This window comes from Doryrhamphus excisus, chromosome 18 (genome assembly GCF_030265055.1).
Source record: "Doryrhamphus excisus isolate RoL2022-K1 chromosome 18, RoL_Dexc_1.0, whole genome shotgun sequence".
Taxonomy (NCBI): domain Eukaryota; kingdom Metazoa; phylum Chordata; class Actinopteri; order Syngnathiformes; family Syngnathidae; genus Doryrhamphus; species Doryrhamphus excisus.
This window is the reverse complement of record NC_080483.1, coordinates 16,630-43,262: the sequence shown is the minus strand read 5'-3', so window position 1 is coordinate 43,262 and position 26,633 is coordinate 16,630. Positions and strand designations below refer to the sequence as shown.

The window sequence follows — 26,633 nt, the reverse complement described above, 5'->3', positions numbered from 1 at the left end:
TTAACAAACCATTAAACTATTCATTTATAATTACTTTAGTTATCATTCATTTTTGACAGCAGTTTTATTGATGTACAAGGGGAAAAGTAAATAAAATGCGAAAATAGGAAGGATATAAGATTTACAAATTTACAGAAACAGTAAAAATATAAATCTATAACATTTTAAAATATTACAAATACAAATTTACAAATATAAGTTTATGAATAATCTAATTCTAAATTCAATTTGCATCGGTAGTATCGAGTTCAGTATCGATCAGCACATCACTACCGGAAACGACCGATTTGTGGGCGGAAGTGGCTAAGGGACCGCTTCATATCGAAAGAAAGCATATGTGACGTCATTTGCATCCAGAATGTTAAGTGTATAAACAATGTGCAGTATCATGTATCCGGCTATAATGTATTTCCTTGTGTGGAATTCCACGAATGCCCTTTAAACGTTTCACGCGACGTCACCGGAAACGATTGATTTGTGGGCGGAAGTCACTTATCTGGACCTGTGAATATAAGCAATGAAAATACAGAGTTTAGCCGTTAGTTAGGGAAATGTATTTCCTGGATGACTGTGATGCCTGCAAATGGGAAAGGGTGTGGATAAAAGACCACGGCGTGTTAAAGGGGCGGGGAGCCGACGACGACTTCCTGCGTGTCGACTGAGTACTGACTCGCCATCAAAACCAGCTAGCTGACGGTCGCCGAGTGTTAATAGTGTTTGACAATCGGTGGTGGATATTGGATGGAAATAATTGTGTCCTCCTCCCGCGTGGATATTGCTGAGGCTAGACAGGCAAGGTCTTTGGTCTTAGGTCCAGGAATCAAATGGAATGTAAGTTAGTCTTTCTTCTTCCGGGTGGCCGCTACGTTGCTGATCAAAGCTGATATCATGGCTGCGGTCCGAGTGGCTGGTAAGTAAACCACTCCTTTCCAAAAGGAGTTGACGTTCAACAATTGTTCCACTGGCCGTGTGAGCCACGTTGCTGTCATTTTTTGTCTCTGTAAAGCTTTTGGCTGGCAGTGACACACCGAACCCAGCATGAAAGCCACGGCGTCCAGAATCCCCTTCTGTGCGGGTTTCGTGGTGGGATCCTTCATGCTCTACGTTTATTTACGGCCAGTCATCTTGGTCAACACTTTCTCCTCGCAACGAGCCAGCAGCTTCGAACAGCATCATGATCACCAACAGCAGCAGCTGGAAGAAGACAAGGTGTGGAAGAAGGAGAGGTCTGCCCTCTTCAACCTCAAACACCCTCATCATTCAGGTAACAACCTCAAACCCCCTCACCGTAGGGGCTAGCGACCTCAAACCCCCTCACCGTTGGGGCTAGCGACCTCAAAACCCCTCACCGTTGGGGCTAGCGACCTCAAACCCCCTCACCGTTGGGGCTAGCGACCTCAAGCCCCCTCACCGTTGGGGCAAGCGACCTCAAACACCCGCACCGCTCGGGCAACGACCACCCCAATCCCAACCACCCTCATCATCCAGGCCCAGCATATGGTCATTTTTTTTCAAATAAAAAAAAGTGTTAAGCAAGAGGTTCTTATCAGAACGAGACATGAGAAGCAAAGCCGGGAAGACAAGGGAGAGGGACAAGATGCAGCGTCGATAGCTGAGCGCCAGCAGGGAGAATGTAATACGACGTTACGTGACAGAAGTAAACGGGAGTACAAAGTGCAGAGTGTTTTTTAATGCTGTGGGTTGTGTTGTTTTCCCAGATGAGGACAGCAGAATGGCAGACGAGTTGTACAAAAAAGTGCGTATTCTTTGCTGGGTGATGACTGGACCCAACAACCTGGAGACGAGGGCTCGCTACGTGAGGGACACGTGGGGCCGCCACTGCAACATCGTGGTCTTCATGAGCTCTGTGGGTGATCCCGACTTCCCAGCAGTGGGTCTGAATACCAAAGAGGGCCGTGACCAGCTTTACTGGAAAACCATCCGGGCCTTTCATTACGTCTACGAGCACCACGGCCACGAAGCCGACTGGTTCCTCAAGGCGGACGACGACACCTACGTCATAGTGGACAACATGCGCTGGGTGCTGGCGAACCACAGCGCGGACGAGCCCATTTATTTTGGCCGACGATTCAAGCCCTACGTCAAGCAAGGCTACATGAGCGGCGGCGCAGGCTACGTGCTGAGCAAGGAGGCCCTGCGGCGATTTGTGCAAGGCTTTAAAAACAAAGTGTGCACTCACACCAGCTCCGTGGAGGACCTGGCCATGGGACAGTGCATGGAGAAGGTGGGCGTGATGGCGGGAGACTCCAGGGACACTTTGCAGCGGGAGACCTTTCACCCTTTTGTCCCAGAGCAGCACCTGACCGCCAAGTTTCCCAAAAGCTTCTGGTACTGGAGCTACTGCTACTACCCCATCTCACAGGCAAGTCTACCTATCCCTCTTATTCTCTCAAACTGCGGCCTGCCGACCACATTAGGCCCGCCAAGCGTCTTCATCTGGCCCGCCGGGCATTTAGAGACCTTTAGTTCCTTTTTTTTTTTTCAACCTTTGACCTGGAAAGTGTAGCTGGTGACATGACTTGCGGTGCTAGCGGTGCGCTTGAGTCGCCAAAATAGTCAGATGCAATCTGTAGCTTGTAGGAAAAATCCATCCGACCAACACAACCTACCTACTGGACCCCTTGGGAGTAACAACACCCATACGTACCTGCCACAAAGCATGCTGGGTAGCTGTGGCCCCCAACATTTTTCCATATTTGTTGCATATTCTGCTCGATTTCAAAATATGTTGATATTATTGCTGCTGGACTACCCAGCATGCTTTGTGACTTGCTATGGATGTGTTGAGTTTTGGCGCCACCTATACAAGGACACCCCCCCCCTCCCCCCTTTGTGGCTCGTGATCAAAGTTTGTCCACCACTGTCTTAACCCCGAACCCAACCCAAAATCAGCACATTTAATAGAATATTTTTGGTCTGAATGAAGTAAACATAGAGATGTGAGGCGTTGAGAAGATAGGCGTTGAGAAGATAGGACTTTGGTTGGGGGGGAGGGTCACTGTGCTCACGCTTTGCTCACGCTGTGCTGCTCCCCAGGGTCCAAACTGCTGCTCGGACTTGACCGTGTCCTTCCACTACGTGCACGACAGCAACATGTACTTGCTGGAGTACTACGCCTATCACCTGCGTGCCTTTGGCTACAGATACCGATATCAACCCCCCGCCCCTCTCGGCTACTCCTACCGCCAGCTGCACTCCAGGGATGCTGCGGATGCTGCTGAGGAAAGCCAGAAGGTTTCTCAGGAAAAGGACGCAGGAGAAGGTGAGCTCGCTGAGAAGAGAGCAGATGATTCCAAAGGCCCTCCTGCTGCTCCACAGTAGCAGCGTGAAGGTGTCGGTATCATCTCTCTTTATCTTTGCAACCTTTAGCTGCCAGCTCAGTCTGGAGAGGGACCTTGACCTTGACCCCGCGGCCTCATAGTCAACAAAGAAAGCACTTTCATATTTTGTAGATATAGTTGATATATATATATATATATATATATATATATATATATATATATATATATATATATATATATATATATATATATATATATATATATATATATATATATATATATAATGAAACAAGAGAAGGTGAAAAAGAATATTATTCACATCAACTTCACATCTTTGTACCGTAAAACTTATAATTCTATTCATAATTCAACTCCATCACAGCCGCATATTACATCATCATCTTTGTTTTTGCACTTCATGGTGGAGCCTGGTTTCATATTCCCGGTAGCCTTTGTTTTCTTTTTGGACGTTTTCTTCTCCTCAACCTTTATTCCCGACCTACCTGGACTTTATTCCCGTCCGACCTGGACTTTAGTCCCTTCAATATTTCAGCTTCATGTTCCCTAAAACAAAGATGATTTTTCCTGAAAATATTCCAAAGTTTATTCCCCCGGACAAGACTTTGGTGGCCGGGGTGGCCGGGGTGGCGGGGGTGGCGGTGCCTCGACCCGCCTTTTCTGGTTCCACAGGTTCTTTCGGTTTGGAATCCTTTGGTCTGAAGGCACCGTCTGGAAGGACTGAATAAGCAAAGGTGTTCCACTGGAATGCATCTCTGGAATGTTGAGTGACTGTCGTCTCTGGAATGTTGAGTGACTGTCGAGGCTTTCCTCAAACAAAGCACTTTATTGACTTGCCCCCCGTCCTCCTTGGCACCGTTTCAAGACACGCTGAAACTCTCTGTTGACAGGGAGCAGGTCCAATTATCAAGAGGGGAAAACAGGTGACTGCACTGTTGGAATATCAGGAGAAATAACATTGTAGTAACAGAAAGTTCAACTCTTGAAGTTGGACCTTTTTTATGACAATAGTTGTCATCTTTGGAAGAAGCAGAAGCTTACACGCCGAGAAGCAAGTCCAGATATCTTGGGAATAAAGTCAGGATGATGGGAAGAAAAGCTGGGAGTTTTAAAAAACAGCAGAAAGGAGAAAAACTGCAGTCATCTACCAGGAATAAGATGAAAAGATGACAGTCCTGTTCTCATGACCAAAAGTTCATTTGTTAAAGGGACCTCTGATGTCGTATGGAGGTGTGGACTCCTACACAGCAGATATACACAAAGCTCCCGACATCTGACTTGTTCTTGTGAGATTCCAGCCTTCTATTTCCTGGTCAGTCATATTGGAGAAGGCCAGTACACAAACTGTGGACATGAATTCACCTCTGGTACGGCTGCCAAAGGCTCCTTTTCAAACGGCATATTTGGGGGAATATGATGTGGGATATTGTGACGTGGAGAATCGTGGCAATAAAAAGTGTCATCAAATAAAAGGCTCACCAGCAGCGAGAACGTTGGGAACTACCGAAACTCTGCAGTGTTTCGGCCACCCAGTCTTGGAACACTGAGGCCAATCCCAGTTTTCCTTTTTTTTGCCGTAGACTGAACACACTTGGGATCGGCTTGGATGGGAGGCACAGCTTGGAAGATGTCCTGTTGCATTTAGAGGTGAAAACAACATGAAAGGAGCTGAGGAATGGAGTGTGAGGAATGTCCCCAAGGCCAGATGAAGCAAGGTGGGGCAAGGACAACATGAGCAGGCCATACGGACCCACCAGTGACTCTTCCTTTTGGTTTCCAAGCGGTCCTGAACTCTTCTTCATGTCAGCCTTCCCGCGAGGGAAAGGTGTCCAGCACGCCGTTGATGTTTGCACTCTATTTATCATTAATGGTTTTTGCTAGAACTGATCAGAGTGCAGCTAGACAACTAAAGCCTATTTTATCCTAGTCCGGAGCGCCATCCTTCTTTCATCCTATGAACTGTACTAGCCGTCCTCAACACACAAGAGAAAGCAGGGGTGAATATAAACTTATTTTTTTAGATGGGGGGCACTTTGATACAATTTTTGCATGAACCCCCCATGGGCTCGTTTGTCCTTTCCCGTTTACCTTGTTCTTTTACTCCATATGGCATGATTTTTCCTAAGATGTTTATTGTTTTCATGAAAAATAAACTTCACATGTGAAAATGAAGCATAACATAGGCCGCTTCCACACTCCGTATGTTTGTGCTATGTGGGGGAGATGAAAGCTGCTAACTGTGCATGTGCTTGAAATGGTGTGTTCCTAACGTCTGAGTGCACTCGGAAGATGATGAAAACTTGAGCTTCGTTGTCCTTCACATTGTCCCGGAGCACATTGGGAGCGTTGGTGTCTCCGTCAAAAGCAATATTAGCGACATCTGGTGGAAGAAGGAAGGCAAAGTAATCTCGCTACAACGAGTGAAAGACAGATCGCCATTACAAACAAAAATGCTTCCATTAAAATCTAACAGTTCAATTGCTTGGTGGTCATTATATGCACAAGTTGGCGCCAAAATAACCAGTCCGTTTCAATGCGCGCTGTGACATAAGATGCTCATGACGTCACCGGTCACGTGATGAAATGGTCACTATTTGGAAGCAGTGTGACTCAGGAAGTCTTGACACACTTCGAGGCTTCGGCCTCATTTCACCATCTACTAAAAACAAATAGTTGATGGAAAAGCAGAAATCATGAAAATAATGCGTGTAACATCTATTCGCCTTCTTACTTTGGAGTGGGTCTCTTTAGTTATTTTTAATTGCATAATATACACAATGCCATTTCATCACACACATGGGTGTGGCGGGCTTGACTGGGGTTCCTTCTGCCTATCCTGCGCCTGGCCCGCTGGCTGCTAGGGCGCGGCGGCTTGCTCGGGGTGGCCTTGGTTGTGTGATGTTTTTGTCTGGTTTGCCTACCAGACGAGGCTGTCTGGGGCTCAATGCTGTCAATGATGATGCTGGGGCTGGGCCAAAAAAAAGGGCTGGAGGCCAATGAAAAAAGGCTGCATGCAGCAAAGGGCCCCCAGGCCGCCCTGTAGACACGCCTGGCATGTAGAAATATGATGTATTGATTTGGCTCTTGTGCACTGGCGTCCATGATGAGTGTATTTAGTTTGAAAAGATGACATGCATGTGTTGTAGAAGGCCCCAAACAGCTGCTGCCTGTGGGCACCACCCAGCCCAGTCCCAGATCCCCCGGCACAGGAGAGGCGTCATTTCAAGCAGCAATTGAAGACAAGTACAATACTCCACGTCCAAAGCAGGGGTGTCAGAGAGCGGGCGGCAGCAAAGATACGTCCAGCAGTTGAGAGTCAGTGAAAGGGCTGCTGGAGTACACGACATCCTCGTCTGAGTTTGCAGCAGAGTCGTACAGCATGGGGTCCACGTGGAGATCCAAATGAGTCTCTAGGATGTCATCGCTCAGTCCTGAACCAACCACAAGAAAGACAGAGGAAGCAAAGTGCACAGTACGGGTCAAAGGTCACAACCACAAACCTTACACGAGACGTCTCCATGAAGGTATGTCACAGCAGCTATGGAATACTTTAGTCATCCAGTACTCTAGTTAGTGTGGTAGTGGTTAGACATAGCCTTTAACCCGAACCCTAACCCTTACTCTTTCTTTCTATCAATTACTGCTACTTATACAGTTTTGCTGTTTTTTTAACTTATTGCTGTGTTTTTTGCTGATATTTAAGAATCTGTCGAGGGGCGATACAACAAACAGTAGCGTGCAGCAAATCGCACCCAGGTTGCACTTGGTTTAGATATGACCTGATAACGCTGCCATACCTCCCAAACAGTGCTGGTCCTTCAAGGAAAAGGGGAATGTTGCCCATCATCCACGATCCTTATGTGGGACATGAACGCACGTCTCTCTCTCTTCTGTGTCTGCTAAAAAGGGTTGGGCCATATGAAGCTTAGCATAGATCAGGATGTTTATGGGATGTATCACGATATGACGTAAAGGAACTAACATTTTAATTCAGCAGACTCTTGTATAAAAAGCTACAAAGCTTGTCTATTGTAAAGCACGTGTATTTATTGGTAACAATCTGGCTAACTGTTGTAATGGATGACAGCCTCTGCACACGTTGCTACTAAATCTCCAACCAAGTGTCATGCCTGGTCTTGTCATGAAGGAAGATGTAGTCACCCATGCCATTCCTACTACATATGGAAGATATTTTTATCACACCCTTTTTTTGTTTACACAGACATGGGGCAAACAGCGCGCTTATTGTTAAGCGGTCAAGGTAGTGTGTTCTGTGTGTTGAGAATGTGTATTTACGGCTAAGATGAGCTACGTTCAAAAATAAACATGCTTCTCTTTTTCCACTCAGAACTTCCACATGGTCACCGGGCACACCGGGCACAACCTTCCTTACCACCGTAACACCTTCCTTACCACCGTAACACCTTCCTTATACTGTAAAACCTTCCTTACACCGTAACACCTTCCTTATACTGTAAAACCTTCCTTACACCGTAACACCTTCCTTATACTGTAACGCCTTCCTTATACTGTAACGCCTTCCTTATACTGTAAAACCTTCCTTACACCGTAACACCTTCCTTATACTGTAACACCTTCCTTATACTGTAAAACCTTCCTTATACTGTAACACCTTCCTTATACTGTAACACCTTCCTTACACTGTAACGCCTTCCTTACACTGTAACACCTTCCTTATACTGTAACACCTTCCTTATACTGTAAAACCTTCCTTATACTGTAAAACCTTCCTTACACCGTAACACCTTCCTTATACTGTAACACCTGCCTTATACTGTAAAACCTTCCTTACACCGTAACACCTTCCTTATACTGTAACACCTGCCTTATACTGTAAAACCTTCCTTATACTGTAAAACCTTCCTTACACCGTAACACCTTCCTTATACTGTAACACCTGCCTTACACCGTAACACCTTCCTTACACCGTAACACCTTCCTTACACTGTAACACCTTCCTTCCATTAAAGCCGTGAAACCCAACCTGGTGAAAATATACTCATCCAGCCGGGGTCACACCCACAACCACATAAGCTAACCCTGCTAGCTTCCACTCACGCTCCGCAAGCGAGAGTGGAAGCTAGCCAAACCCAACTAGCGTCAGGTAGAAGTGGTTAGAGATGCTGATTCCCGGCCAGCGAGAGAAAATATGGAAAGGTTTTGTGAGCATGGGCGAATCTGGACGGTCCGGCCAACTGTTGCTGAGGTCCGATGCCTTTCCAACGTGACTTGGTGGTGTTGAAGAGTCCGAAGAGCAAGCTGTAAGTAAGAGTGTGTCAGGGTACTAACTGTGTTTATTTTGTACAAAATGAGCTTGAACATCTATTAGTATATAAAACAAGCATTATTCTAAGCTTATCCTCACGAGGGTCACGAGGGTCACGAGGGTCAGGGTGCTGGAGCCTATCCCAGCTGAATGGCTGAGAGGCGGGGCTAGGTGGAAAAGGCGTGTCCCATGACGTACATTCTTAGCATATCTTTCCATATCTTTGGCGGGTACATGTGTGAGGAGGACGTGTGTTCATGACTCACACCAGGATGGTGGATGAAGGGCAACATTCCCACCAAGTCCGCTTTTCCTGGGACCCCCACAGCGAGGAGGGGAGAATGGTTGTTGTGGTGACTCACCAGCAGCCTCTGCGCTCTCACCGTTCATAGTCTGTGGATGTTGGTCCCGTGGCATGTCAGTGAGCATGAGCGGTACGGCCTCCAGCGTGTTCCTACGTCACATAAGAAAGCATCCTCAGAGCTCAGGAATCGGTTAGCCTATTGCCCCTCGCCGTGTGTGAATAAATGATGACTGTTTCCTGGCTCAATATGGCATATTACTGGTCATCAATAACGCATATTGAAGCAAATTGTACTTATTCCTGGCCGAAATGAAACATTCAAGCATGAACAACAAACAAACAAGGGAGAAGCGTTGCAATAGTGAATGTAGTATTCGACATTGGCCACTAGGTGTCTCATTGCCTGGTGAGAGAGGTACGCCACTCATGGGAGCAGGTGACCTACCTACCGTGGTGGATACATAGGATGAAACGCTATCATGGTGAGGAGAAGGAAGTACGTCATGTCTAGAAGTATCATTATAAACACTCAACATTCCCCCCCCCACCCCACCTAAAAAGGTCGAATTGGCCATAAACACTAGTGAAAGTTGTGAAAGTCTCCTCTTACAGTGCGTGAGTGGAAGCTAGCAGGGTTAGCTTGTGTGGTTGTGTGTGTGACTCAGGCTGGATGAGTAGATTTTCACCAGGTTGGGTTTTAATGCGAGAAAGGTGTTACGGTGCAAGAAAGGTGTTACGGTGCAAGGAAGTTTTTAGGGTACAAGGAAGGTGTTACGGTGCAAGAATAAAGGCATACTGTCAATGAGAAGAATCATCAGTATGACCCAAAGTTTGGGATGGGAGTCAATTCACTCATCTCATTTGCATATTCTGACTTAATCAGGCTGCCGTGGTAACAGAGGCGTGCTTGCTCTGGTGCTCATGCGTTAATTACACTAAAGAACTGAACGTAATTAATGAAATAAACCAGATTCCACCGTTAAGGTGTTATTTTTGACAGCCCTATCATGTCATGAAAATGTTATTTCTTTGGCAAACTACTGTAACAAAGCGATAAAGATAGTGTGTGATTCTAAATGCCTTAACAAGTGTTTCACTCCCTTAGAGAGTTCAGCCTGAGCATCGAGAGGAGTCAGTTGAGGTGGCTCGGGCATCTAGTCCGGATCCCTCCCGGACGCCTCCCTGGTGAGGTGTTCCGGGCATGCCCAGCCGGGAAAAGGCCCCGGGGCAGACCTAGGACACGCTGGAGGGATTATGTCTCACAGCTGGCCTGGGAACGCCTTGGTGTCCTCCCGGTGGAGCTGGAGGAGGTGGCCGGGGACCGGGAAGTCTGGGCTTCCCTACTAAGACTGCTGCCCCCGCGACCCGGATAAGCGGAGGAAAATGGATGGATGGATGGATGGAGGGAGGGAGGTCCCTGTGATCCTATTGAGGTTAGTCAATGACCCCCTTCCCCCGGGGACCTCAACAAACCTACATGAGGGGGAGCAGGGCCCAGTGTTGTGTTACGTAATACGTAAAGTTCTCCTGGGCCCAGCCTTACAAGGGAGATTTAGCCCTTTGAACGGGGGCAGTCGGGTGGGAGGTGAAGTGTGGTGTTGCATCCCTGAACATAGAATATACAACATAGAATACTCACTCCTTGGAAACAAACACCAGTTGGGTTTTGATGTACTTTAAATAAGGGCTGTCATCTGAAAAGACAAGAAGAGTCCATTTAATGTCATGTGGACAGAGACCATGATCCCGGTTCCACTGCAGTTGGACCAAGACCATGATCCCGGTTCCACTGCAGTTGGACCAAGACCATGATCCCGGTTCCAAAGACGTCAGTGGCAAGCAGTCTCTTACTTCCAGTCTTGTCGGTGTAGTATTTTCCAAAAGCGTCGTCTCTGGGCGTGTTGGGATATAAATAGAGTAAAGGGTTCTCTGGAACATTGTCATCCTCCAGGATGAGAAAATTCCTGATGATTTCATGGAAGGGAATCTGAGAGAGGTCGCTTTTGGTGAAAGGCTGAATGGTCTTGACTTTGGGATCACCTGCAGATGATCAATAGATGAAAGTACGGATGTATGGCAGCTTCCTCTTAATATTAAAGTCTTTACAAAAACACATTTATTCTTGACTATTTCAACTCGACGCTACTAAAATGAGATTAATTTTCCACATCATATCACAAGTTCATTCATTCATTCATTTTCTTTTCAAATTGTGACTTTTGATTTTTGTGCTCTAATCTTTGGACTTTATTGACCTTTTATTTTCATTTGTGCTGTTTAAAAAAAATTTAACAGTTTTTTCAACCTTCTTCTTGTCATTTTGTTGTGATTATGACTTTATTCCCATCATATGTGGACTTTATTGTGGTGACATTGGAACTTGGTACTTGGATATAATTTGAATAGTAGAAATATATTTCTGTACAACGTTACACAGGCTAAGGAAATGAAAAAGAGCAGTGGGCCTCAAATAGCCCCCAGGCTGCACTGGGGACAGCCCCGGTGAGATGCTCGGGGAGGCTCAGGTAAATAAATGAAAGCTCCTCACCAGTCATGGTTTCCACCCAGGAGAAGGTGATTCCACCAATCACGCTCTCACTGAAGCGTATTAAGAAGGTGCCCCTCGCTTTTTTCTTCAGGAGGGTCTTCTCTTTGCCCTTGCTTACAAAGCCCATGATGAGGCTGTGGAGGGGCAGATGATGTTCAAGCGTGGGGTATGACATGAATGGAGGGTGTCATCCATACTTACCCGTCCCGCCACAAGTCTTCCAGGTAGCTTTTCACCATCACCACGATGCCATCAAACCACACCCAAAAAGTGTCAGGACTCTTTTCCTATATCGGGAGACGCGCCAATCAAGCTCATTCATCCAATGTAGCCAGGGATGACCGGACCATCAGAATGTGTACAGCACATTCATGCTGGCCAGCGTGGGACGGGGGGACTAGGTGGGCTGAAAGGACAATTCTTCAATTCTTACCTTGGAAAACTTGGCCCAAGCGACACTGCACATGTCATAATTCTGCTGCTGCTCTGGAAAAGAACAGAACAAAAAAGAAGTCTCATGTTTCATGCCACACAACCACACATAAAACATGTGCAAGATTTACCAAAAAGTTTTTGTGCGATCATTTCCAGCTGATCGTCATCCAGACCTCGCTGGGCGGCAGACAGAAACTGCCAACTCAGCATCTGGCCAAACTGCTGCCAAGTGGCCGCTGGAGGGTTGGCAAAGAACAGCACATCCTGCCAAATATATATATATATTATATATTATATATTATATATTATATAATGTAAATGTACGTGCATATACTGTATACACGCTCAAACCAGGGTGCTCCCATCCTCTGTCCCCTTTTGTAACCCAGTGTCACTGCTAAATAACCCCCCATGGGGCCAAAGAAAGTAGTGTGCAGCAGTAATTTGATGTGCGTCAAGAGTAATGTCCATCCATTCCTCACGTACATCTGCATTTCTTGGCATGGATTCCGTGGATTGACGTTGGAAAATGGGGCCAGCCTTCCATCAGTTTGGGTATGCCCATATCATAAGAAGAAAGTCTTGATGTGTGTGACAACTCACTTTTGTGTCCAGGCTGAGAGTGTTGAACCACAGCACGGACGCTCGGGCGCTCTGCTGCTGACTGGAGTTGGAGATGATGACCACTGGGAGGGACCTGGCCTGCCGGGACAGCAGTGAGTCCACTTATCATTCCGCTCAAATCCACGTAATGCCAAAGAGCACCACAGCAGCGCCTTCTTGGAAGACAGTATTCTCACCCTCTAATACGCTTTTGGCCAACTACTTCATTCGTCTTTGTGGAAATGCCTTCTCAGAATCACGACACCACCCCGCAGTAGTTTGACGCCCGCAACCTAATTCATATTTCAACGCTAAGCTACTAAAATCACATTGTCGTCCACATCACAGCTTTAAGGAATGGGCCTTTTTAAAATGGTCTTCCTGTTAATATTTGGACTTTTTCTCATCAAGTGTTTCTTTATTTTTTTAACCGTACCAACTATTTCACCTTGTAAAGGTAGGAATGTTTGGACAACCTAATTTCATTTTTATTTTCTGTACTTCTCATATGACAACTTTTTAAAATAACTCAAATTTAATCAAATCATTTCAATAGTTTTTCTTTCATTTCTAAAATGACATTTTTTTCCTGAAAGTTTTTTCCTCAGAATAGATTTTCCTACTATTTCATTTTTCTTTCAGTTTTTTTCTCAGAATGATGACTTCACGCTGATACTATTTTACTGTACATATTTTTTCCAAAAGGACTATTTTATTTGATGTTGTTTCTCACAACACCTTAAAAACCCAATGACTTTCTCGAAGATGTCAACTCCATGCGGTGATAATAGGTGATATTATTTATCCTCATCATAGCAAAAGATTCTTGCTAAATTGTGACTTTTATTATTTTCCTTCCTCTTAATATTTTCACTTTATTCTCATAAAATGATGCCCCTTTTCCTAACATTTCTTGTCATAATTATAACTCACATAATATTTGGACTTCTCGTAAGATGAGACCTTTTTCCTAAGCTGTCTGTCTAAAAATTACTAATGTTTTTTCTTTTGCTTCTCATAATATGACATAATATATGACGTAATTTTTTTCTTCTTGTACTTTTCTCTGGTAATTGTGACTTTACTGCCCTAATATTTGGACTGTAGCGTCGTAACGGTCCAATGTTCCCCCAGCTAACCAACAGTATGAATGAATGAAGGCCATGCCGCCAATACAGCTATTCTTTTGATGTCTTCTTAACATGATGACTTTACTTTGCTAACATCTGACGTGGAAAAGAAAAGGAGACAGTAACAGATACCTGCAACTCCACCGCCACGCCTTTGAGCTCAAACAGACTGTCAAAGCAGATGATGTGTAATTCCTCTGTTACGCTGAGGGAAAGCTTTCAGCCAGAGAACACACGAATCACCCGAAGGTTAGTCAGTGAAATTGTAAATCCAAGCGTGCCAAGCCTGGACTCACATCGTTGGCTCCTTTGCCGCCTCCTCCTGGCTTCTGCTCCTTCAAAGTCTGCAGGGGCAAAGCTAATCGTTACATAGAGTCCTACTCAAACACCAAGGGGACAAATAATCCTATCCAGATCAAATAACAAGCAACAGTTCTCCCTCACCAGGTGCCTGAAGTCGGCCCCCATGCCGCCGCTCTGACTCTCCGCCATGCTCAAGGCTTTGGTCACGGTGCCCAGCAGGTTGAAATGACGATATCTGCCGAGGCAAAAACCATTCTACAGTAAAAACCAACCCTAGCCAATCAGCAAAGAGGAATCATGTACCTTACCCTTTGATCTGAGGCGCCTCGCTGGTTGGAGAGGGGCATGAAAAGGTTTACTGGAGCTTTTCAAAACACACGTGAAGCCAAGAGTCTTACCGGTCCATGGATGTGATGACTTTCATGGAATGATTCAGCTCAGGAAACTTGACCAGGATTCTGGAGGCAGAAGATGTTCGGTCTGAGAAATGCAGGTCACCATGAATCATCTGTATCTTATGTAACTCGGCTTGTTTACGTTTATCATGTTCACCACTATAAGTCACTTTCTTATCATTGGAAGACTTCTTCTTTCTTTTTGGGCTTTTCCCTTCAGGAGTCGCCACAGCAAGCCAATCTCCTCCATCCAACCCTGCCTTCTGTATCTGTGTCTCTCATGTCCTCCTTCACTACATCCACAAACCTAAAGACTCTGTATAAATAATGTCTCCCAACCCTATACGACACTATACGCTGTCATTTCCTCGTCCTGTGCGGCTCCTTCCTGAAATATCTGTACTTCCCATAGCAGCTCTTCATGCTCTGAAACCAATTCTCACATCACAATATCCATACTTTCAGACTTGGCTCATTTCAGCTCATGAAACAGGTGCCACGGGTGAATAAACTTCTCATTCTTAAAGTTCTTCATTCACCGTTTATTTGAATGCTTTTATTGTGACAGTCATCCTCCATTGATCACGGTCCATTTCCACCAAGTAGGATTCCATGTTAATGAATGGAATTTTCCTAGTATAGTATAGAAAACCTGTTTAACCGTTTTAAACATGTTTAGCGCCCTCCAGACATGAGATAACACCCCTATAGTCCCCTTTACACTCCTATTACCCAATATAGTAACCAGCATAAGGGAAAATAATTGTATTAATTTGTACTCCGACTTTCTGTTGTTTATTTTACTAGCATGTGCATATAAATCAAGTGGATTGGACTGCTAGCAGTCATTAGTCTTCTTGCAGTCCATCTGTCACCTTCGGTAAGTAAATCCAGATTTTATGACTAGATACCAAATAAGCAGTGATGTTAGAGTGTCTGTGTCACATACTGAAAAATATACTTCTGGCCATTGTTATTTCGTAGGAGTTACCACAAGAGGATATCGGTGAATTATATTATTGTGTCGTCACGAGCACATGAAGATGACATACTGCCATTTAGCCAGTTTTTGGGCATGGATGGCAGATAACGACCAAATACATCTGGGAAACATCAGCTTAGTATATATCTATATCGAGAGAGAGAGAGAGAGAGAGAGTGCGAGAGAGAGAGAGAATAAGGTCTTCCTTGGGCTGGTTCCACGGAACACCCGAAGCCTGATCAAATCTGCTTCAAATGTCTGAAGGATGCCCACCAACATTGGTTACCAGCCGTATACAAGCTGCACACAGACTACTCTCAAGCAGACCCAAGGTGACTTGCCATAGTATTCTCCCTGGGGAAGATGTCATGAAATGTCTGCTGACTTTTGGGGGAGAGTGTCCAAATATTGGAAACAAGATGGGCTTTACACACCTGGTCTTAACGGAAAACTGCATACCCGTGCGCAGAACCAGGGGACTCCTCCCCTGAGGCATGGATGGCTGGACTTCAACCACTAAGGAACTTCATGAAATCATGACCAAGAAAAAGACATGTAAGCATTTCCACAGGACATCAACACCCGCCGAATTAGATTCTTCACACCTCTTGAGCAGATCTGTCAGGATTCTTTCAGTCTCCTTCAGCAGAATAGGTTTCTGGGCCTTGACGGGATCATGTTCGTAGGTCACCTTCCCAACCAACTCCTCCAGCTTGCACAGGAACTCGCGTACCTGGAAGAGACATTCTGCCACGCACGTGAACCTGCCAGGGGGGAAGACAATGTCCACACCGGCGTGAGACCGCAGAAGAAAAGAAAAAAGATGAATAACAGCCACAGCGGACAAGACCACCATTCCTATCCTGAGAGGTCAGGCAGCCAATGACTGCTTCGCTGCTTCAGTCCACTTCAGCCAAACACACTTTGTACTCGGCAGTCTCATTCTACACGCCATCAGGACCACGTCTGTACACGTGCTGTACATGTACATACACTACCGTGATGGTCTTCTGCCAACTATGAAGGTACCATTTCTCCAGCTGGTCCAGGCAAACGCTGTCTAGAGCCCCGATGCAGGCTTTCTGCTGCCTCCTCTGCCATTGCGCCAACTCCTTCTTCACCAAGGTGGTGAGGGCCTTTGCGTTGGTCAAGAGCTTTTTCAGGCCTATCAGCGTGTCCTGGAGGCAAAGCCAACAAATAAGACAATAGATAAGAAACAATAAGAAATGCTACAACGTCTGGGCTAGCCTGGATACAGTGGAACCTCCAAAAGTCAAACACAATCTGTTCTGTGATGCCGGTTGACCTCAGAGTCCTTCTAATTTTCATCTTGTCCTGGCTCAAACTGTGTCAGTAGTAGAGCACAGTACACTATTTCGTACTAGTACCGCTAGTCTACTGCCATTAGGATGTTGAACCTGTCAGGCCTGTCTCTCGTTGGGCCTCAATCACTGTATGCTTACCGTACATGATTAATCAAATTTTTTGTCTGTAGTCAACTCAGAATTAATCATATTTAATCGCAGATAGAAATAAGTGGGGAAATCTCTTTGTGGTAAATCATGTCAATTTTATGTTATGTTTTATTTGATGACTTTGAGTGCTAATGTGCATCAATGTGGTAGTTCCATGCTAAATGGCTAACGCTAGCAAAACACTGGACTTCAGCCACGGTCATCACATTGACAGCCCGTCAATAGCAGCTGGAACTCCAATTTAGCTGGCAGTTCAATGCCAAAATCATCAGAGATGTAAAAATGTGAAAAGCACTGGTTAGTTGGGCCACTCTTATGCCAAGGTAGCACTGGATATGACAATAAAAACAATACCTGCACTGCTCCAGTCATACGATATATGATAGATACAGTAGATCCAAATAACTTTGGTCTTGCTACAAGAGCCATCTGCCAGGGCTTTGAAGCTAACTTTACCAATCTAAATACTCTTTTCTTTCTCCATTTCCCATCAATATTTGTTCCAGCTTGTGGCTACAGAGTTACCGTGCTTCAACCAAACTATGGTGGGGGCCAAGGGTCAAACAGGAGGGGCACATGTTAAATGTGTGTCAAAAAGATGACCGCCATCCATTAAAGGGAACACGTCATTAACACGTTAACTTTGACAGCCCCAGTTAACATGCATTTTGTTTACGGTGAACGTGACAGAGTTCTAAATGGCACGGCGTATTTCCATAGCTCCACTTTGTCAGTGTTCCAGAGTGAAGGCTGTGGGATGGAAGTATTTGAGGTGAATTGTGGCAATGTTCAACTTTGGAATTCTGCTCTGTTTGTATGCACCATCTCTGCTGACCTGTCTGCATTCGTTGACTTTGTTGATGAGCATTTGAAATTTCTCCGTCTCTGCCTCGCTTGCCACGGCTGCTCCCCCGCGGTGAGAAAACACAGAACATGAGCAGACCATCCTCAAACAGGAGTGCTTCATTTTCAGAGGGCTTACCTTCCATGCAGTACGTCTGGTATTTAAAGTCAAACTCATCCTGCTGCTCCTCCAGACACGCCACCGTATGCTCCATACACTGCCATGCCAGCAGGGAGGAAACAAGACGGACATATTTCAAGCAGATGCTCCCAGGACAATAAAGCAACGCTTCTTCACCTGCACTTCATTCTTCAGGCTGGCCGTTCTACGGTCAAGGTCTTGCTGGGTGCTGCTCACTAAGCCTCCTTGTTCTACTTGCAAAGCCTGGACCTGATAAAAGCCAAAGGAGGAGGATGCTCCAGTGAGAGAATGATAAGAGGATTCATTCACATTTCATCACAGCAGGTACCAAGACACCACCTGTACTTCACAGGCGTGTCACCAGGCACACCTAAGCAAGGAGACCATGCACCCGATTGGCTCCACCACAACACCAGAGCACACTGACTGTTCATTTTAGGAAAAGTACAATGAAAAAATATGACTATTATTTAACCCAGTCACAAAGGATGCAGGTTGAAATGTTGACAGTCAAAGATACTAATGTATCTTACTAATAACACATACTAATGTATGTGTGTTGTTTTGTTGTGTTACAAAACAACACAACAACATACAACAAGATACTAATGTCAACGTTATAAAACAATACAATAACATACAACAAGATACTAATGTCAACGTTATAAAACAATACAATAACATACAACAAGATACTAGTGTCAACATTTTTAATAATGTGCCACACTTTAGACACTGTGTGTGTTTGGTCAGGAAGACGAGTGCGTCCAAGCTCCGTTTTTTTACAGCTTTCAGACATGCATTGCATAGCGTTATGAAGGTGGAGCTCACCACCGTGAAGATGGGATATCGGCTTCTGCCATGAGATCAGGCCAATCCAGTGTATTTAGAAGGTGGTAAACAGGTTGTTTATGTGTAATATTTTCTCTCACGATGTCTACTATATTGGGTAATAGGAGTGTAAAGGTGACTATAGGGGTGTTATTTCATGTCTAGAGGGCTCTAAGAATGTTAAAAGTGTATTGAGACGGTCGTAAACAGGTTTTTTATGAGTAATATGTTTGATTTTCTCCTTTGATGTCGACTATATTGGGCAATAGCAGTATAAAGGTGATGATAAGGGTATTATTTAATGTCTAGAGGGCTCTAATAATGTTAAAAAGTGTATTGAGAAGGTAATAAACAGGTATTTTTTTATTTGTAATATGTTTGATTTTCTCCCATGATGTCTACTATATTAGGTAATAGGAGTGTAAGGGGACTATAGGGGTGTTATTTCATGACTAGAGGGCTCTAATAATGTTAAAAAGTGTATTGCGAAGGTAGTAAACAGTTTTTTTTATGTGCAATATGTTTGATTTTCTCCTAAGATGTCTACTATATTAGGTAACAGGAGTGTAGAGGTGACTATTGGGGTGTTATTTCATGTGTAGTGTGTTAAAAAGTGTATTTAGAAGACCAAAAACAGGTTTTCCATGGTATATATATACCAAAATAGTATATAAATAAGGAATCCCACTCCCACAGGAAATTAATTCATCACAGACGTTTGTAAAACCAATTAACCACCATAAACATAAACTGTACATATATTTTGATCGGTAAGTCACACCAATGGTAGGACCAGCCAGACTATGAAAATATGGGTGAAAGGAACACAGACATAAACTTGGCTCCAACCTGCTCAGCCAGAACTACAGTCTGCAAGATCTCCTCCTCTTTTTGCAGAAACCAACAGACATTCCTTGCCAAGATACATGGGTTCTTCTGGTACCTCTGCGAGAAAGCACACAGACAATACGAAGAGCTGGAAAGAGAGCAGGCCAAGGAGGGACGCATCCGGCCTCGTGAGATGATGACGCTGTGCACAAAGCCTGCTAGCATCAGCACCAGACTTCACTTTACAAACCTGAAAGTTCTGCTTATAGCGGCGAATGTTGTGCTGCATTAAGAAGGACTCTTCTTGTAAAAAGCGACTGTACTGGATGTCTAGGTTCTCCAGCAGCCCCTGGAACAACACATTGGCCAGGTCATAGTCGCCTGCTGCTCGCTGCCTAAACAGGAAACAAAGCACACTTGCTACAATCGTTGTGTCACACAACTCAGCCATGAAGATCATAGCACTTACTCAGCATCTTAGCATCTTAGCAGGGTGCTGTGATGGCAGGGAAAACAGAGGAGTGTGGCCAACATGCTCACCACCATGTAATATTATAGAAGATACAAAGATCGTGATTCATGTGTCCTGATTAACCCTCGGCCCACATCATGTTTGAGGAAATGGGGAAACTACATTTGGGGAAGAGTACGGAAGCTGATGGGATAGTCTTTTTTCTCTTGTTGTAAATGGGACTACATTTTAAATCACCCGCTACTTCAAAGGAATGCAGCAATAAGATAGAAGATATGACTTATTAGTCCCACAAGGTGACATGTATTCATTTGTACGCTCATTAAATGTATGGTACTCTTTATTCTACGACATAAAGAGTACACCCCGTCGCCCTTCCTTAACCCTCTACAGACTTAATACCACCTCCCCCCTTCCTCGGCATGTGGGCTCTAATAATAGCCAATAATATTAATAATAATAGCCACAGGAAATACGTAACTGTGATGTTCTTAGCGTCCATGAACACGTAAGAAAGTATGATTCCGAGGAGGACTAGACACGCGTTTCTCAGCTGCCTGGCTGACTTCTTATCTTTTTACGTGTTTGACTTCCTTCAATGATTCCAGTCATCAACAAATGTAAATATCAGTCTGTGACAACACAACTCAACAAAAAGACCCCACAACAACATCCAAAGCAGTGCAGGCCTCGCTGGCCTCAGTTAAGGTCAGTGTTCATGAGTCCACCATAAGAAAGACCCTGGGCAAAAACGACCTGAATTCCAAGACTAAAAGTACTGCTGAACAAAAAGAACATTAAGGCTGGTCTCCACTTGGCCACAAACATCTTGATGATCCCCAAGACCTTTGGGAAAATACTCCAAAGTTGGAAGGCGTGTGTCCCATTCCATCTGGCATTTGAGGAAAATTAAGAGTGAAATATGGCGGTGATAGTGTGATGGCCCGCTGCTTCAGGACCTGGAAGACTTGCTGTGATCAATGGAAGCATGATGGTGCTGAAGGAGAATGTGGGGCCATCTGTTGGTGACCTCAAGCTGAAAGCAACTTGGCTTCCGCAGCAGGACCATGATCCAAGACGCAGCAGCAAGTCCACCAAAGCAAATGAGAACTTTGTCCTGAGCTGGATCCTATGGAGATGCGGTGACAGATAAATTACTTTATTCATCCCTTTGGGATTCCCTCGGGGAAATTGGCATGACCTTCAAAAGGCCTTCATGCTGGAAAAGCCTCCAATGTGGCTGAATGACAACAATTCCTCCGCAGCTGGAAGAGACTCATTGCAAGTTATCCCAAAGGCTTGATTGCACTTGTTGCTGCTAAGGGTGGCCCACGTATTTATTAGCTTTAGGCTAATCCCTTTTTCCCACAGGGATGTGGAGCTTTGATTTTTTACTCCCCTCATCATAAAAAGTTTCATTTCAAAAGAGCATCGAGTGTTGACTTGTGTTGTCATGGACTAATATTTACATTTGTTGATGATCTGAAACATTGAAGTGGGACAGACATGCTAACTAAGGAATGGGGGTGGGCAAAGTCTGTGGGGCTGGAATGGCACTGCTGTTGAATCATTCATTAAAGAGGACCATCCTATGTGGGGACGCTATTGTGGCTCCGTTAAGCTAAGAGTTGTGGTTAGACATGACCAATGTTAACTTAATGTGGCAGAAGGGCTGTGCGCACCCTCCCACTGTGGGCACAGCACCCGTTTTACTCTGGTTAGTCTGATTGATGGGCGGGACTACGCGACTATATATAGTGGGGCTGGATCTCGGACGCGTCCCCTCTTTCCCTCCTTCTGGATCCGCGGCTCCTCGTGGCGGCTGTGCTGTGGTGTGGCGTGGCGTGGCGTGGCGTGTGCCGGGGTGGATGAGCCGGTGGCGTGGCCGGCGAAAGTGCCTTTGGCGTGCTTTACCAGCGAGGTGTGCGTTCTGGCAACAGCGTGGGATTGTGGTGGTGCGGGATCAGGCTTCGCCGCTGGAATTGTATGTGTGGCTGGCATCGAGGCACGAATTCCCTCCCCCGCAGCGCACAGGTAGCATGCCGTGAGGCTCTTTATTCGTGCAAGGTGCCAAAAATGACATAATGGTGACACGATCTCCCTCTCGATGCAGTGAGGCGGGCTGCTGGTTCTGTGGGGTCAGGTTGCCCTGCTGGGGGCCATTCTGAGTGTGGTCGTGTTTCCCGTAGGTAAGTCGGCGATGTCCGCCTTATTCTTTTCTTGTTTTATTTTGCGCTCCTGACTGGCTGTGGTGCTTTCTGCTGCAGCCTTTCTCCATTGGCTTCTGTGGTGCTGCGCTGGTGGTGGCCCAAGTTGCATTATCTCCACCGCTACAGCTCCTGAACTGCGCTGCTGTTTTGGCTCTGCCTCTTTTTGTAAATTGGGTTTTGTTTTACTTATTTCCTGGTTTGAGTCCACCCATCGCCGTTATCTTTTTTTTTAACTTTAGGTTTAATTAGTTGTGATTAAATTCTTTCTTTTTCTGTTTTTGTGTATTATATTTTTGGTGTAATATATTTCAATTGTGTTCCGTTAATACTGTTCATTGTTTATTTCCTTATTATTTGATCATGTGCCTGCGTGTGTGGGTGTTTTTATAGACAGCTGTACGAAGCATTGTGGCCTGTTTTAAGCATTCTCTTCTTTTGTGGACAGGTGCTGGGGGCTCAAGGTGGCGACCCAATCCTGGTGGTGGGTTTTTCCTCACAGATCTGCGTGTGTGGTGTCACGGGTGTTTTAGTTTCTTCCTCCCTTCATGATTTTGAGTTTGGGCCGCCACGGTAAGTCCCAGCTCTGTTCCCTTTTAGTGCCACCTACAGGTCATAATAAGAACATGATCCACAGCTGATGTTTTTTAATATAGTCATCGCAATAAAGAATTGTTATATTTTTCTATACCCTGTCTCTTGCCCTGTGGTAATTTCGAGCCTGTGTGTCCTAGTCTAAGTTAAACTATTTCCTGGGGCAAAATCCCCCAGGTGGCGTTGTTGGTATTGGTCTTCAGTCAGAATTAGTGTTTTAATCCCTCCCACTTGCCACATTAAGCTAAGAAATACTTGAGTTAGCACTGCTTTTGACAGCCCTATTATAAACACATTATAAACACATAATAATGGGACTGTCTGACGCATCTCATACATGAGAGTCTGCCTGTTAATAAGAAGATGTTGCAAGAGGGATCGGTGACGCCATCTTAGCAATTCTGTTGCTGGATTGCAGGTATTCAGACCCCTCTGGATTATGTTTATCAAAGAAAGAGGCAACTCTTGACATTTGTGGTCTTAGTGGACACTTTAGACTTTGTTGCTGGGTTTTGTTCCCACAGTGTCTTCCATCACGAAGATGCTTTGACAAGACGTGATGTTGTGGAAGTAAAAGACTACATACGCTATGCCTCCTAATTGTTACTTCGTGTGTAAAGCCGATTTCAAAATCAAAGTATTGTACGACGAACATGTCATGAATGGACTCACCACGGCTGTGATTCTATCCAGGAGGACAGGTAGTGTCGGACATCCATGGGGAGAGCTTCCTTGTCGTACAGATCGTGTAACTGCTGAGTGAAGGCAGCCGGCATCTTCGTCAGCTTCTCCCACTGAGACATCCTACAGTCAAACGTCCCACAAAACAGCACTGATGACAAACACTGCATCCACAAATGTGCTTTAACGCCACAATACTACGAAAGAAGAGCAAAAGCTACATTATCTTACTCAGTTCGCAAATAAGTACGAAGTAGAGAGTCGGTAACGTTAAAAACACATGCTCGTACCTTTCTTCAAAGGTTCGGTCGGTCGGTTGTCGAGACAAGGGGTATATTTAATACTTCACACTAGCGGGAACTCTTCCACTGACTTCCACGAGACTGCGACTTCCCTAAGTCTCGTTTACTTTGAAAGTGTGCCTCCCACAACAAAACAGAAACCCGGGGTAGCCATTTTGGTTCTGACGTGTGAACCAAAACAGCGGTATTGACCCACAATGAACGTTCGAGAGATAGACGGTTTCCCTCACGAGCTGATTGGTGAGTTAGCTGTCAGGGCAGCGCCCACAATTGGTCGGGGGACCCGTCAATCAAGATGTGACGCAAAGGAAAGCGAAACTTAAACCACTCGTTGAATATTTCCAAGGAAATGAGTGGTTACAATGATGACGCAAATGTTGAGTGATTATCGCCACAACCCAATTAGACCACATTTTATTATTTTCCACGCGGTTTGTTCAGCGCACGAAAATGTTGCTCGCATTAATATTTTTTGTGTTCAGCTTACAAAACCTTATAGTACTCAGTAGGATGGCATGAATAAATAATGTTTAAACTTGAACTTTGACGTTGAATAACAGCGCCACCCTGTGCTGTATTTGTCACTACAACCAAGACAACACAGCAGGGTGGGGTGCACGACATTCCAATCCCCCATGACGACGTCTCAAAAGCGACTAGCGACAAACCTAGCGACTTTCTCTGACGTCGTTAGGGAGTTTTGTAATATGGTGAAAGCACCTATTGGTCTGAATTTTCTGTTCACTGATTGGCTGGCGACCAGTCCAGGGTGTGCCCCGCCTCTCGCCGGGATAGGCTCCAGCACCCCCCGCGACCCACGTGAGGATAAGAAAATGAATGAATGAATGAATGAGCAGCAGCGGCTGCCCCGCCATGATGTGGCGCTCTACGCAGCCTAGGTGCACACGAGTTGCTATTACATATATTCACCAGAAGAGTGCGCTACTCACCAAACACGTCAGTCATGTTGAGCCAGAAAACAAACACAGCATCATCTGTTATTCGCTGTTCAGTTGTAGTCATTGATAAGCGATGCAGAGATGTGTGGATATTGTCTCCGTGATAAACTAGGGTGGTCGTCGCAGAGCACTTTGATGCAATCCCAGCATCATGACAGACGCCAGTGCTGACACGTTTATTTGCCGTTTCAGCATGACAAGAACACTTCACTAGAGTCATACTAGAGTAAACATAAAAACAGTGTCTTCATCCAGTCAAGGTGGATGCTAGTGTGATCAGATGGATATCTTCAGTTGTCTTCTGTGTTTATTTTCACAAATATCTCTTCTTTTTATGCTACATAATACTCATACTGCTATAAATGTTGAATTGTTGACTAATAAGTTTGCTATTCTGATTTTTAATCATGAGGAAATCACAGCCAAGATTAGAAAAGAATATCATGGGCTTGAAAAAAAAAGTAAAAAGTATCCGTAGTGGTGATACGAAATGGTGTGGTATCGCCTACCCTTCACATTCAAGTTTGATTGTGATGGATACGGAAAGACGGCATGAGTTCACGGTAAGGTGAAGATGCCATCCTGCCAGCCGGCCTGGTTGACCAACACGTCATCTTCATGCTTCAAAGAGTTAAGCAGGTACTTGACCCCGGCTTTAACCCCTGTCTTCACCCCGGCCCCGAGAGCGTAACCGGCCACGCCAGCGGTTCCGCCTGTGGCAACCATGAGGACGTCAGTGCCGACGTCCACCGCGGTGAGCACGGCTCTCTCTCTGGCCATTTCAGAGCAGTTGACCGAGGCGTAATACACGGCTGTGCCCAGGTTGTAGAGGGTGCTAACCGCAGGGATCCACTCCATCACCCTGTACACACGCTCCTCCTTTTGGTTGACACATCCCTGCTGGAGGCTGCGTCGCACGCGTCCGGCCGAGAGGTCGCTGCACCGAAGGATCCAACATTTGGCGGACTGTGACGGCAGGATGCAACTCCCTCTCTTCAACACCGCCTCATAACTTCTAGGGAGTCCACCGCTCCTGACACCAGCGCATCTGACCCCCAGGTTCTCACAGGCGTCCACCGCCTCCTCCAGCCCACCCGGGGCATCTCGGACAGCTTCTCCAAGCAGTGTGCTTCCATTGACTTGGCTCCAAGCGTCACATTTGGACTTCTCGTGGGCTCGTCCCGCCGTGGCCAGCTGCTGAATATTAAACATCACCGCCTCAAGGTGGTGCACGCTTTCCTGAGGGGGCGGTTCAGACACCGATGTCCGCCTCCTCTGGATCAGATCCTGCACCTCCAGGAGGAGCTGGTCAGTATCGCCCACCCCCAGTTGGCCATAGAGTTTGACCACCAGGGCGTGGGCCTCCTGTGGGCAGCCTGCCACCACCAGCACCGGCACCAAAGACAGACCCAGAAGCTCCTGAGAGAACATGGAGGACAAGGAGTCATCCAGGCTGCTGGCAGACAGCAGCTCACCACAGCTGACATTCCCATCAACTTGGAGAGCTGGAATCTTCTCTTGCAGCTTTGCCCCCAGGATGGCTACGATGTGTTTGGCAGACGTCTTTGCGGGTGCCAACTTCAATTTGGGACCAGACGGGAGCATCTGAGAATCGAGCGTGGGCGTCACGTCATCCCCAAGGACGCCACTCGCCGGAGAAGCGACAGAGGCCAAAGGCTGTGTCCTGCACAGAGCGAGTTCACTCAGCAGGAACTGGACCACGAAAAGCCACTTGAGCTTGGAGGGTGCCATCTTGCTTGCTCTAAAGAAGACAATAAGTACCAATACCAGTGAGGGACTTTTACCAGACGTGAGAAACCCGGGCAGGTCTCATTCCAACCTACCTTGGGACCGTGGACTGCAGTAAGACTGAAAAGTTTTCCTCTCCACGGCTTCTCCTCAAATTCCAAGCAATCTTCTCCCCCCCAGCAGCCTCCAATGAAAATCATCCCTTTCTCTGCAGGACACGCCGTCTTAAAGTTCCTCCTCCCT

At 45.8% G+C, this 26,633-nt stretch overlaps 3 protein-coding genes across 7 annotated transcripts; 1 reads left to right on the top strand and 2 right to left on the bottom strand.

The window, feature by feature from the left end:
- The first annotated feature begins 10 nt into the window (after window positions 1-10).
- c1galt1lb (core 1 synthase, glycoprotein-N-acetylgalactosamine 3-beta-galactosyltransferase 1, like b) lies at window positions 11-5,498 on the top strand. Of its 2 annotated transcripts, XM_058054308.1 has the most exons (5): window positions 11-910; window positions 1,007-1,264; window positions 1,719-2,383; window positions 3,058-3,283; window positions 4,901-5,498. In XM_058054308.1, the coding sequence occupies exons 2-5, from the start codon at window positions 1,039-1,041 to the stop codon at window positions 4,903-4,905; spliced, it is 1,122 nt and encodes a 373-aa protein (XP_057910291.1). In that variant the 5' UTR covers window positions 11-910; window positions 1,007-1,038; the 3' UTR covers window positions 4,906-5,498. The 2 variants fall into 2 exon arrangements, with proteins under 2 accessions (XP_057910291.1, XP_057910290.1); XM_058054307.1 differs by lacking the exon at window positions 4,901-5,498 and having other exon boundaries at window positions 3,058-3,498.
- A 560-nt stretch (window positions 5,499-6,058) lies between these two features.
- stat2 (signal transducer and activator of transcription 2) lies at window positions 6,059-23,852 on the bottom strand. Of its 4 annotated transcripts, XR_009120008.1 has the most exons (25): window positions 23,671-23,852; window positions 23,372-23,503; window positions 19,677-19,821; window positions 19,448-19,543; window positions 17,924-18,016; window positions 17,765-17,843; window positions 17,618-17,685; window positions 16,337-16,485; window positions 15,913-16,071; window positions 15,742-15,831; window positions 14,329-14,388; window positions 14,239-14,259; window positions 14,072-14,165; window positions 13,924-13,971; window positions 13,760-13,843; window positions 12,498-12,596; window positions 12,023-12,158; window positions 11,893-11,945; window positions 11,661-11,746; window positions 11,460-11,593; window positions 10,763-10,951; window positions 10,551-10,605; window positions 8,707-9,061; window positions 7,118-8,600; window positions 6,613-6,751 (listed from the first exon to the last, which is right to left on the bottom strand). XR_009120008.1 is itself a non-coding variant. In XM_058054302.1 (24 exons), the coding sequence occupies exons 2-24, from the start codon at window positions 23,500-23,502 to the stop codon at window positions 6,594-6,596; spliced, it is 2,298 nt and encodes a 765-aa protein (XP_057910285.1). In that variant the 5' UTR covers window position 23,503; window positions 23,671-23,852; the 3' UTR covers window positions 6,059-6,593. The 4 variants fall into 4 exon arrangements, 2 of the variants coding, with proteins under 2 accessions (XP_057910285.1, XP_057910284.1); XM_058054302.1 differs by lacking the exon at window positions 7,118-8,600 and having other exon boundaries at window positions 6,059-6,751; window positions 8,991-9,061; XM_058054301.1 differs by lacking the exon at window positions 7,118-8,600 and having other exon boundaries at window positions 6,059-6,751; window positions 8,970-9,061; window positions 23,671-23,851.
- An 801-nt stretch (window positions 23,853-24,653) lies between these two features.
- Window positions 24,654-26,633, bottom strand: apof (apolipoprotein F). Its single transcript, XM_058055139.1, has 2 exons — window positions 26,486-26,633; window positions 24,654-26,403 (listed from the first exon to the last, which is right to left on the bottom strand). The coding sequence occupies exon 2, from the start codon at window positions 26,391-26,393 to the stop codon at window positions 25,200-25,202; it is 1,194 nt and encodes a 397-aa protein (XP_057911122.1). The 5' UTR covers window positions 26,394-26,403; window positions 26,486-26,633; the 3' UTR covers window positions 24,654-25,199.

Bases quoted from the DNA above. Each gene is read 5' to 3' on its own strand.
- c1galt1lb (XM_058054307.1), top strand. From the start codon at position 1,039: ATGAAAGCCACGGCGTCCAGAATCCCCTTCTGTGCGGGTTTCGTGGTG. The intron at 1,265-1,718 runs GTAACAACCTCA...TTGTTTTCCCAG, and splicing joins CAAACACCCTCATCATTCAG to ATGAGGACAGCAGAATGGCA. The intron at 2,384-3,057 runs GCAAGTCTACCT...GCTGCTCCCCAG, and splicing joins GCTACTACCCCATCTCACAG to GGTCCAAACTGCTGCTCGGA.
- stat2 (XM_058054301.1), bottom strand. From the start codon at position 23,502: ATGTCTCAGTGGGAGAAGCTGACGAAGATGCCGGCTGCCTTCACTCAG. The intron at 11,747-11,892 runs GTAAGAATTGAA...CTCCCGATATAG, and splicing joins CTTGGGCCAAGTTTTCCAAG to GAAAAGAGTCCTGACACTTT. The intron at 9,062-10,550 runs GTGAGTATTCTA...TATGTGACGTAG, and splicing joins CTGGTGTTTGTTTCCAAGGA to GAACACGCTGGAGGCCGTAC.
- apof (XM_058055139.1), bottom strand. From the start codon at position 26,393: ATGGCACCCTCCAAGCTCAAGTGGCTTTTCGTGGTCCAGTTCCTGCTG.